The 12,329-nt window shown below is 26.9% G+C and overlaps 1 protein-coding gene across 5 annotated transcripts; it reads right to left on the reverse strand.

Moving 5' to 3' along the window:
* Positions 1-2,037: 2,037 nt before the first annotated feature.
* On the reverse strand, positions 2,038-9,631 carry LOC101498119 (plant intracellular Ras-group-related LRR protein 4). 5 transcript variants are annotated; one of them, XR_001144398.3, is made up of 5 exons: positions 8,436-9,383; positions 6,885-7,810; positions 6,510-6,709; positions 6,233-6,321; positions 2,038-2,502 (listed from the first exon to the last, which is right to left on the reverse strand). XR_001144398.3 is itself a non-coding variant. In XM_073370722.1 (4 exons), the coding sequence occupies exons 2-4, from the start codon at positions 9,037-9,039 to the stop codon at positions 6,554-6,556; spliced, it is 1,686 nt and encodes a 561-aa protein (XP_073226823.1). In that variant the 5' UTR covers positions 9,040-9,118; positions 9,516-9,631; the 3' UTR covers positions 6,158-6,553. The 5 variants fall into 5 exon arrangements, 3 of the variants coding, with proteins under 3 accessions (XP_073226823.1, XP_027192182.1, XP_027192181.1); XR_001144396.3 differs by having other exon boundaries at positions 2,056-2,465; XM_073370722.1 differs by lacking the exon at positions 2,038-2,502 and adding an exon at positions 9,516-9,631 and having other exon boundaries at positions 6,158-6,709; positions 8,436-9,118.
* Positions 9,632-12,329: the final 2,698 nt, after the last annotated feature.

The following is a 12,329-nucleotide window of genomic DNA, read 5'->3' on the forward strand; positions in this document are numbered from 1 at the left end:
GTTCTATATATTCAAACTCAAGCATATTAACCTTCAACACACTCCAAAGCTAAGTTTGAGTAACCTATCCTTAAAATGCCAATTGAGATAATTGATCTTACAAACTCTCCTGACTCTACTCCACCACCACCTAGGTTTTCATCTAATACAACAATGATCCTTAATTTTGGTCATGTTTCACCCAATCCTAATATGCACCACCAACACCAAACAACTTTGTTGGTACCAACACCTCCCGGACACACCTATGAGACAGCCTCTCAAATTGCTACCGGTTGGTTCCAACCCGGCATGCATGGTGGTCGAGTTACGACGCTCCTCGAACCGATACCTGAATCAAACAGATACTTATTCCCTAATGGAGTTAGGCTCAAGGAGAATTGGACTCAGTTAGAGCATGAGTAATTTTGTCTCTTAACCTTAAATCTAATTCATTTTTTTAATTATCATCATGCTCTCACTTTTCTTAAATACCATCTATTTTTGATTTAGAACAATTGATTATTAAATACGGACTCTCTTCAATATGCATATAAACAAAAAGATATTTAAATAGTTGATATATCTGATCTAAAATTTATATTAAATTTTTAAAGAAATTTTTGTTTATGTTTTATTTCGAAAGTACTATGTGAGCATTGATTTTTTTTTTTCTCTTTTTAAATTTAAAATTTGTTATTGATTTTAAATACATGTAATTTTTTTTTTATATATAGCTTATTTGTGATGGGGCTAATTGAGTTTGGCAAAGGGAGATGGAGCAAAATTGCTAGGCACTATCTATGTAACAAGACACCACAAGAAGTTCAAAGCTATGCTCTTAGCTTCTTCAAGCACATGCCAACCACATATATGTATGGTTTAAGGAGAAGGAAAATAATTTCAAATACCACCTACTCTGCTTCTACAAGAAACATTAGGAACTTCATGGTGGATGCAAATTTCATGCCTAATATGATTTCTTATAACAATGAGCTTCCAAAGGAAACCCTCACTCTTTTACCACCATATGGAGGAGAAGCTAGTACCAGCAACAACACTATTAACTATGAGACTTTTAAGATAATGTCAAGTGGTGCAAGCACCTCCATGACTATGCCTAATGCTATTGCTAATGGAGAAGTTGATTTGGAGCTTCGTTTGGGTGGTCTATATTAGTGAGATTAATTGAGTCATATGTGTAATGCATGCATGGACAAAGCTAGAATGCTTAACTATGTAGCTAGCTTTAGTTTATCACCATAATATGTGGCTTTTTATTTGCAACTTTTTTCTTTTTTTAGATTTGGTTTTGTTATGATGTTGGTGTTTTTTTTTTTTTTTTTTATGTTATTATGCATGCTTTATCTTGAAAATATGTCCTCTTTTATGAAATATATGGATCATGTTTCAAATGCTTTGGAAAATGTTTAGTTTCAATCTATTTTCTTAAACATCTTTTAACGTAAAAGGCGAAAGTATTTTATGGCAAATTTTAAATTGTAGTCGTGGTGATGTTGTGATTGTTGGCGTGATATAAATATTGTTAATACAACTTTTGATGTCTATCTTCTTTTCTAATATGAGAGGATTTGTCTTGTAAATTTTGTTTTGGTAGTTGTGTAGCTAATTTTCGTGTCCGTTTTTTCTTTAGTATAAGAGAAGACGTATCAAGGTGTTTTCATCTATTAAAAACCGGAACAATAACATTAATACTATTGAATAGTACTCTCGTCATCTCGTTTACCATTTCACTAATTAATTGATCCGCCATAAATTATATAAACCAATGACAATAATTAAAAATTACGATTTGCAATTGTACATGTAATAAAACATTTTAGAGGTCTACAAGAGCATTACAATTGCAACTACAACCATATTGATCATATTTATTTCTACATTTTATGGTATAATATCCAAGTTTATAAACAACAGCTACATTTCGAAACTATATCAATGACAAAATCAACATAGAAAGATTATTAGTTTATTAAATTTTTAATGTATATGTGTATATAAATTCAGGAATTCTCTATTTTCACTTAGAGCATGCATTTATCCAATTACTAAATACATGTATTCATAAATTTACTTACTATGTGACCATTCGATCGAAATGTGACACTTTAAATTTCAAGTTCAATATTTTTATTTGTATTTTTTAAAAATCTAAACAATACAATCTAGATAAGAAGGTGATGCATAGTAACTTCCAATATTGTGTATATAGGAAGTTATTGAATAGTGGATGCAGGTCAAAGAGGATATATGAAAATCCCCCAAGCGTTGAAAGAACGTAATATATGATAATATTTTTGGACTCACTCGCAAAGATGATGCATGGAAACTCATGTTGTCACACAAAATATGCAGAAGATGTTTCTAAATTTATGGATACACTTTTTTCAAAGTAAAAAAACGTCAAATCCAGCTCAGCTTTTCAATTTCATTGGTTGCAAAAAACGTTATTGAACTCAAGTCACCTGTTCCGTCAACAAAACAAAAAAAAACTGAAGTCACCTGTCAAAAAAGAAAAACTGAAGTCGCCGGATAGTAAAAGCGGAATTATTAAGCACATTCTAAGATAATTGTTCAACAACTCATTTAATTATTTTACACATTAAAAAATAATATAAATAAATGATTCATTTTATCAAATTATTCTTAAACATTCATGTATTACTAATATTATAAATATATAATTAAAAATATTGGATTAAAAGTGATATAAATAATATTAATTAAAAGTTATAATTGAGAAAAAAGACATTAAAGATTAAAAAAGTCATTCATTTGGATTTTTTTTTTAAATGAATCATTCATTGTGAGATAGAAGAGAATATTATTTATATAAATCTTATAAAACTCATCTCACACATTTCTTTATTTTTAAATATGATTTTTTTGCAATTTTTTTATAATATTTGTTATTTTTTAAAGAGTTTAATAGTTATGTATTGTTAGTGTAAAATGTTAAATACCAAAATCGTAGTACATCACAATTATTCATGTGGTAACTTTAGAGATAGTCTCGATAAAAATTAAATATTTTTATTAATCTAATAGTTATGATTGATTAACAGTATAAAAACTCTTTATACTGACAATGTATATATATTAAATCATTTTCTAAATATATACTTTATTAATATTATTAAATTATTTTGAAATATGAAAAATTGACTTAAAATGCATCTATACACAAAGAGTAATTTAGTAATAGTCATACATAAATTATACTCATTAATTAAACTAACAACTTTTTTTAAATAAAATGCATAAAAATGTATTATGGTATTTTTTATATAGACAAACGTTAATAAATTAGTATTTAATTAGATAATTTTATCGGATTTGAACACAATACCTCCTTATAACTCATTTGGTGTCTCTCAACTCATCAACCAAACTACCTAGGTGAGACGTCCTATGGTTTTCTAAATAGAGACCAATGAGTATTACTGTTAAATAACTTTTTCTTAAGGATAACGATGAGTATTCACGAGAAATTGGTCTTTCTATTTTTAGTCTTTCTATTTTTATCAATTTATAAAATTGGTTTCTCTATTTTAAAAGTCAACAATTTTGGTTTCTCTTCAAATTATTTTACTAAAAAATATCGATTTGAGATATTTTAAATAATGTGACATATGATACGATGATATAGAATCTTAAACACCCACGAAATGGTAATAAAACTCTCTAGAAACTTAACTTTCAATCTTAAATTTTTTTTATTTGTGTAATTTAATTAATACACCTAGATGGTTCTATATCATGCAATTGTATGTCATATTATTTAAATATGTCAAGTCGTCACTTTTTTAGTTCAAAAATTTGAAAGAGATATCAAAAGTGTCGATTTTTAAAATAGAGAGACCAATTTGTTAATAGATGAAAATAGATATATCAAAACTATTAATATGCCCATTAAATTTTAAACAACACTATAATGATTAAATGTACAAGAAAGTAAAAAACATATATATATTACTTAAATATAAACTAATATAACTTACTTTGATACTACTTAACTATGTTTATCTTAAAATAGCCTTTAATTAATATAAATTTTATTTTTTTAATAATTTATTATTCTCATTCTCAGAACAAATTTCTGTAAAAGACACTTTCGAAAAATACATATTTTTTTTATAAGATCAAAAAAATTAATTAAAATTAACGAAATTTCTTAATAAATATAAAATTAATTATTTTTTTTCCTGAAAAGTATAAAAATATATATAATAAGAGATGTGAGTTTGTCACTCTGTTATTATCAGTGCTTGGAGGGTATTGTATTAGCACTAAAAATGTAAAATTAATTTAATATACATATAATTCTAAATAAAAGAGTAAAAAATAGAAATTCTTTTGTCAAATAAATAAATAAAATTATAATCTAAACATCATATTGAAAATTAAGCTATAAGTCAAATTATAACTTTCCTATAAGCTACAGTTCTAATCTAATTTAAATAGGATTCTAAAATAAAGTACGTAAAATTATTTATATAAGTTATAAGTTATTTTTTTAAATTATTCTTAAGAGTTTATAAAAAAAATATCTAAAAAATGATACTTATTTAAAAATAAACTTGTTTAACAATTAGTATTATTGTTAGTATTTTGATGAAGGTAAAATTGTCTTTTATCATTTCGCTTTCTAATTCTCCTCTATTTCTTATATCCTCTATTTGAAAATATTATTAAAATTATTTTAATTAAATTATTAGGGTCGTAAGACTTTATCAACTTTTAAATTAGGAAGTTGGTGTAAAGAAAAAATTGAAACAGCAATCTCACCTTAGCTTTTCCACAATTCATAAACTCCTAAATCTCACCTTAGCTTTTCACAATTCATAAGCTCCTAAATATAGAGTTATGATCCTCTCTAATTCTCATAAATCGGTGATAATTTTTAACTCAAAAATATATGGTTTATTTTTTTAATAAATTGAGAAAAAAAATACTATATTTAGCATCTTCGAGAATTTAAATTGTTTGTCTTTAGAGTGGAAATCACATCTTGTCTTTCGAACAATTAGATATGTTTCATGAATCACGCACTTTAGATTAAGCATTGTGTTCGATATTTTATTAGTTAGATTAAATTGTACTTTTGGTCCTTTAAATTAACTTGAGATTTTAATTTGATTCCTTAAGATTTGTTTGTTTTATTTTTTGTCCTTAAATTACAAACGTTAGAAACGTTTTGTTCTTCAAGTTATTTTTGTTTCATTTTAATCTTTTAAGATGCAAACATTAATCACTTTTAGTCCTTGAAATTGCAAATATAATACACTTTGGTCATTTCTAATAGTATTTAAATTGTAAGTTAAGAGACCAAAGTGATTAATCTTTGTAATTTAAAGGACCTAAATATTTGATATTTATAATTTAAGAGACTAAAAAAGGCTGAAACTAACTTGAAGGATCAAAATGTATAATATTTATAACATAAGATACCAAAATAAAATAAATAAAATTTAAAAGTCCAAAATAAAACCTAAAAATAACTTAAAATATCAAAAGTATAATTTAGTCTATTAGTTATATTTGTACTTAATCAAAGTGGATTAGTTAGGTCCATGACTATTTTCTAGTTATTCTATTAGGTGGTTAAATTAGTTAGATTGATATGTTGTTTCCCCCTCTATTTAAATAGGGAATCTCTCTTGTATATTCTAATAATACTTTCATAATAATACTAAAATTGTAAAAATAAAATGGTAATCGTAATTATTTTTGTATTTAATTTTGTGCTTCCTAAGAAAAAGGAATTCAAGTAATGCAGAGTTCGGTTGGAAAGTTTGGTCGAATTGTTCGAGCTATGATGAGAACCTACTCAGATTCTTCCGAACGATTTATCATTAACTGAAACTCATTAACCACTCGAGTTTGATTATTTTATTTGACAATCGTAATATATGTAAACAAGTGGCAAAAGGATTAATATATGTAAATATTTCATGTTTTTATTTCTTAAATTTTGTGTTAGTTTTATTCATTGATTAAAAAGTAAAAGGCTTTGTAAAGTAAATAACCCTCTACATTTCTAAAAAACATATTTTTATTATTTTTGAAAATATATATTTATTATCTATTATTTCGTCTTTTCTCAAAAATAATATTTCACTAAAAGAGTTTCACATCAAGATGAAATAGACACACATTTAAAAAAATACAAATCCAATATATTTTCACAAAATAATGGGAACTTAGAATAACAATTGAAGAAGTAACTTACATCATAGATAATACACCTTTCCCATCTCCCTTCTTCCATATCTATTTTCTGCTGGTAGGATATTATAGACTTGTTTGACACCATTAATACTAAAATGATAAAATAAAAAATTAAAAACTAAATCAACATATATACAACAATATACATATATTTAACATGAAAGCTACAGTTTATGCATCAAAGTTAGCAAATTCCAACGGCCAACAGAGGATGCCATTTCACTAAAAACAGACTCATATACAGTGCAAATGTTGAGAAGAAAAATAGCCCAACTTACTCCTGGAATATGTAACTTTCCACCAATGATTTAATTGAACTTAATCAGGCCTTCACATAATTATCAACCCCATCACGCTTTCTTTTGTTAGACTTTGAAAAGAAGCATATTTGATCAGCCCAACTCTTTTTCTGCCTGATGAGTGGCTGTGATTTTACATCCCCTTTCTCCACAAGCTCAGCCATGTACTGCACAACTGCCTATATTGCACCAACACATAATGAAACTTCAGAATCATAAAACAATATTTATAATCCACAACCTTGCATCCGAACATGTTTATAATCTAATGTTTTGTTTATAAAAACAGACCAAATTTTCTATAAAAAAATAACAATTTTTTAAAAAGGGTAGTAAAAAGATAAAAAAAGATACCTGTGCTCCCTTTTCAGCTATATTTCTTGGAGGGACTTCAAGAGGATTTTCTTCCACTTTAAGTATCTTAAGTCGAGTAAGCATTCTAAAAGAATCAGGAAGAACACGTATCTGATTATTACTAATATCCAATTCCTCAAGCATTTCAAGGTTCCCAATAGACCTTGGTAATGATCTCATATCAGCAAAATTATTCCCAACATTCATCTTAACAAGATTAGTAGCAAAACACAAACTCTCAGGAACAAACTCAATCTCATTAAAACTCACATTAAGTTCCTTAAGATTAACCAAACACGACATCGTCGTAGGTAACTGTTTAACATTGTTGTACCTCACAGATAAAATCTCAAGGCTCTGAATTTTCCCTACAGCTTCAGGTAAAGCTTTAAGCTTATTATAATCACAACATAGCTCTTTAAGGGAACAACAATTACCAATTGAATGTGGAATTTCTTCTATGTCATTTGTTTCAACATTTAAAACTTTTAAGCTAACAAGTGACCCAATTGAATCAGGAAGTGAGGATAATTGATTTGAGTTTAAATAAAGTTCTTTAAGATGAACCAATTTGGTAAGAGATGGTGGTAGAGACTGTAACATGTTTCCACTAATGTTTAAGTGAATTAAATTAATGATACCTTCAAAAGAATCTGGTAGATCTGTGATTCGATTTGAATGTAAATCTAAATGAGTCAGGGATGAAAGGGTGGTTATTGTGAAAGGAAGAGTTATGATTCGGTTTTGTGATAAATCCAAAGTGATTAAACTTGATAACTTCCCTAATGAATCGGGTAACCAATCAACTGTGTCCATTAACTTGTTCTGTAGTTTTAGTTCACGTGCACCTTTTTTTGCACAAACTTCGATTAAGTTGGCTAGTTTTATCAAACTCAACTTATTTTCACCACCACCATATTCTTTACCTACAAAAATATTTTTAAAAAATCATTAATATTTAATTTCCAATAAGAACAAATAGTAAGGTTTTCAAAAAATCCATCAACCACCACTATCTTAATGTGGGCCACAATTGTAATTAATATTATATCGATTATATTTAATTATGATTTTCTATAATATTAAGAATCACAATGCCGCTGTGATTTAAAAATCCTTGACTACAAAGAATTTTAGATGTATTACGATATATATGTAAATGAAATCAGGACTATGACACAAACATTTGATACGATAGTATTTTATTCATCTACTAAGGAAAATTAATAATAATATAATCAAATTTAATATATTTAACCTCCTATTGATCATCATTGCCTCAATAAATCTCTAAGTGTAGTAGATATATCCTAGAACAATGATTGTCTAAGGTGTGTGAAAACAAATTAAAAAAAAACTTGGAGGTACTTACAACTAATCCCATAGGTGTAGTTGTATGTGATTATTACAATGTTAACTACATAGTTAGATGTCATGTTGGTTTCAGCACAACTAGATAGTTGATATTCTATGAACCAAATTTATTCACAACAATATTATATCAAGAACAATATTTGTGAGCAATATCTCTACTTGTCATAATTAAATTACCTGAAGTGGATGCATGTTTCATTGAGGACTCAATGTTGTGTCCAATTCCATAAGCATCATTGTAGAATCTAGACTTGACCTTATTAGTATTCAAATAACTGTCATCTCTACTCAACAATTTTAACTCCAAAGGCTTCTTAATATTAACCGTTTCTTTGTTCAACAAACCGGAAGAAGAAACAGAAACAGAAGCAGTATGGGCCTTAGACGGCCCAGTAACAAAGTTAGGCCCACTAACACAGTTAGAAGCCCTTAGAATCAATTCATCGAAGAGAACATGAACATTTTCGAGTTCTAACAGTTTAATAGCTTCTCTTTTTTTCTCTTTGCATTGGAAACAAATTATACTCTTCTTCATCTCTTGTAGAATTGCGAAAATATCTTCTTCCGCCATTGAAGAAGAACCTTTGTTCTTTCTCGCCGAAGATGAAAGTGCTTCTAGTCTCGACGCTTCTTCTCTCTCGGCGTTTTCCACCACCGTCATCGCCGCTTCAACCTCCTCTGTTTTCGGCCTCGCTGGTAATGATCTGTGAATCTTCATTATTTCTTGCACGGTCACCGATATTGATGATGAATCCATTTTACTCGTTTGAATTTCGATCATGAAACGCCTTTGATAAATTTATATTGATTCGGCAGAGTTTAGAATTTGAAGTGAAATTCAATTTCGCTTCCTTGAGTTTCTACAAAAGAAGAAACAAAGAGAGAAACGTTTATAACAATTTCACTTCACACAATGAAGAAATACCAAAAATAATAATAACAATAAACAATAAATTATTATGTTATGGATGATGCTAATACTTTAGGAAGCACAACTTATTTATTTATACAATTCAAAATGGACGGTAGCTTTTGTAAGAACTTCGAGGAAGGAACGAAAAATAAAAGAATTAAGAAAAATACAATGGTAGTATCATGCAAAATTCAAATAACAGTGAAATATATTATTAAAAAAAAAAAACAGTGTAATCAAATATATATAATATCATATGATCGAATTACATCTACTGCTAGTGTTCCTATCGCTCTGTTTTTGTTTTTTATTATTATCTCAACTTCTGCTGAATCAGCTCTTACCAAATATTGATTCTTCTTTTTCCTTGTTGAAATATTAACAAGGGAGTATATATACAAAAAACACAACGTGCAAACGAAAAAAAAAAAATGAGAGGATTCTATAGCTCGATTTAAATACAATTTTAATCATTTATCTTTCATTAAATATTTTTTGGTTTATCATAGTCAACAAAAAAATCATTTTGGCTTTGGTTTATCTTTTTCTTAATTCATTTTCGTCTTTTATCTTTTATAAATTATGAATGTTAGTCATTTTCATCGTATTACTTTCAAGTAATTGAATTATTATTATTATTATTATTATTATAATTTGTCGAGATTTAATCCTCAATTGTAAAATTAAGTATGCAAATTTATTAAGAACGATATAAAAATAACTAAATAAACTTTAATAAATAATCTTCATTTCAAAGAGTTTATATATGTTTCAAATCATGTAAGAAATATTTTTCAAGTGTTAACTTATTATTGGATTAAATATATATTTTTTGAAAAAATATTATAGTTGATACATATTATAATTGTTAGAATGTATTTTAATGATCATATGTTATAACTTCTGTTGTAATTATGATAAAAATTAAAAATACATATACAAAATAAATGATGAAAATTAATAAAAATATATAAAGAACCAAAATAAATATTAAACAAAAGATAAATATCAAAATTATATTTAAATTTTTTTATAAAATAATGAGTTTTTTTTTCTTTTCAAAACTGTGCTTGGTGACCCAAAGGAATTGAGATTGTATTGCGGTTTGGAAAAAACCTCCATTCACGTAGTCGGCCTTTCTGCTGCTATTAGATCAAGATAATGGTTCTGATTTTTGATATTTTAGTTTTTTTTAAAATCAAAATTTGTGTTAAAATTTGAACAATTTGAGATTGATCCAACAACTTTGAATGTGTCATCTGCGTAGATAATGCATTTTTCAATTGCAGAAAATTCAATTAACACTCAAAGACTATGATTATTTTGAGAATGAAATAAATCAAGAATTGTTTGATATGTTAGAGATATATAAATAAATAAAAATGAAATATTAAATGAATATTAAAAAAATATTGTGTTCAAATATAACTTCTCTTGTTTATTATGTGTATTCTTATAAAGTCATAAATCAACATTTTATTATAATATTTCAATAAACCCTTTAAATATAGTTGTCACGAGCAACCAATAAAAACTTATAATTGGTATGTAACCCACTTTGCAACTGCAATTTAAAAATAATATGAAAATGGTGGATTTTTGTTTAATATCAGTGTAAAAACCAGTCTATATCACCTATGTACATTCTCTTTTCTTTTATTATTAAAATTTTAATTTCTCATCTTAATTTTAAGTCTTGTAAATGAAATAAATATATTGATAAAGTGTTGTTTTTTAAGGGTTATTAGCATGTGTTCTTATATCTTAAAAAATATATACCATTTTTGAAAGAAAAGAAGTACATTTTTCAAATATAAATTTTATATATGTAGCATAATAACATGTGCTCTAGAATGCATTTGCATTTCAAAGCTTATCTCAATTTAAATTATTCAGTTTGACTTTTAGAGTAGCTATTAATTGCTTTGGAGAAATAGAGATTCATACTACATTTCTAGGTATTGAATAAGATATTTAAAAAACCACTAAGTGACGTTAGAAAAAAATGAAAGAAATGTAGAAAAAATGTACATTTTGTTGCCGCCAAGCAAACAGCAAATGACCAAATGACATTAAAAATTAATGCCAGGTGGAATACATGTTTATAATGCCAGGTGGAATACATGTTTAAAAATTAAAAATTAATGCCAGGTGGAATACATGTTTATAGTGGTGCAATTAGAACATATGCCATCATAAGCTAGATTTCAAACAAATTTTATTATTATTGATCTAAAATAACGAATTTGAAATCTAAACCATTTAATTTTAATCAGACTATTACTCTATCACATACGGGTAGAGGGCTGCATGATTCCATAAATATAACTCAAATTTCAAATGGTGATATCCAGAAGAAAAGTGAAAGAGAGGTGAAAATGCAAGAAATGTAGGTACTGTGAAAGAGTGACACGTGGTGGTCCACAAGTTCCTCCCTAGCCAGCTGGTAAGTAAATGTCATGGCTATGGCTACTACTGTTCACGCCATAACCGTTTACTTTTTAGCTTAATTAACCTAAAAACAGCAACACATTACAAAAGCTCATCAATATCAATTCTATCGCACTCAGTCTCACGTGCCATACTATATTGTTACCTGTCCTTCTTCCTTTTCAAGGCCAAGCCCATGCACATCTTCCCCGCCTCTTGCGTCTTTTCCCAACATATACTGATATACGTACCCTATTTTTTTTTTTATTAATAGTTTTCTTAATTAGGTTATTTCAACATCAAAATACACTCACTTTATATGATATTATAATGTGTTTATCTCTTTTAGTTTTCATACACTACCTCCATCTAATTTTAACATTAATCAGAAATTAAATATAAATATCTCTTTAAATTTTTTAATTGGAATTTGAACATCTATATATAGTTATAAGTATAATACCAATAATAGTACTGGTACAAATGGAATACAATATTTTAAGTAAAATCTATATATAAGTACGTCAATGAAGAACATTATTTAAGAGAGTTAAATTTTTTAATACACAACTATAATAAAAGTTTGAAATATCAAAAATTATGTTTGATTACAAATAAATTTAAATACTCAAACAATATTATATTAATACATAAGACAATCATTAATTTTGCACGCAATAAAATAATGAGAAAAAAGAAGATTTGATAACTCAATTAATTTATATAAA

The sequence above is a fragment of the Cicer arietinum genome, chromosome 7 (assembly GCF_000331145.2).
Source record: "Cicer arietinum cultivar CDC Frontier isolate Library 1 chromosome 7, Cicar.CDCFrontier_v2.0, whole genome shotgun sequence".
Taxonomy (NCBI): domain Eukaryota; kingdom Viridiplantae; phylum Streptophyta; class Magnoliopsida; order Fabales; family Fabaceae; genus Cicer; species Cicer arietinum.

Bases quoted from the DNA above. Each gene is read 5' to 3' on its own strand.
- LOC101498119 (XM_073370722.1), bottom strand. From the start codon at position 9,039: ATGATCGAAATTCAAACGAGTAAAATGGATTCATCATCAATATCGGTG. The intron at 7,811-8,435 runs GTAATTTAATTA...ATATTTTTGTAG, and splicing joins GAAACATGCATCCACTTCAG to GTAAAGAATATGGTGGTGGT. The intron at 6,710-6,884 runs GTATCTTTTTTT...GGTGCAATATAG, and splicing joins TAGCTGAAAAGGGAGCACAG to GCAGTTGTGCAGTACATGGC.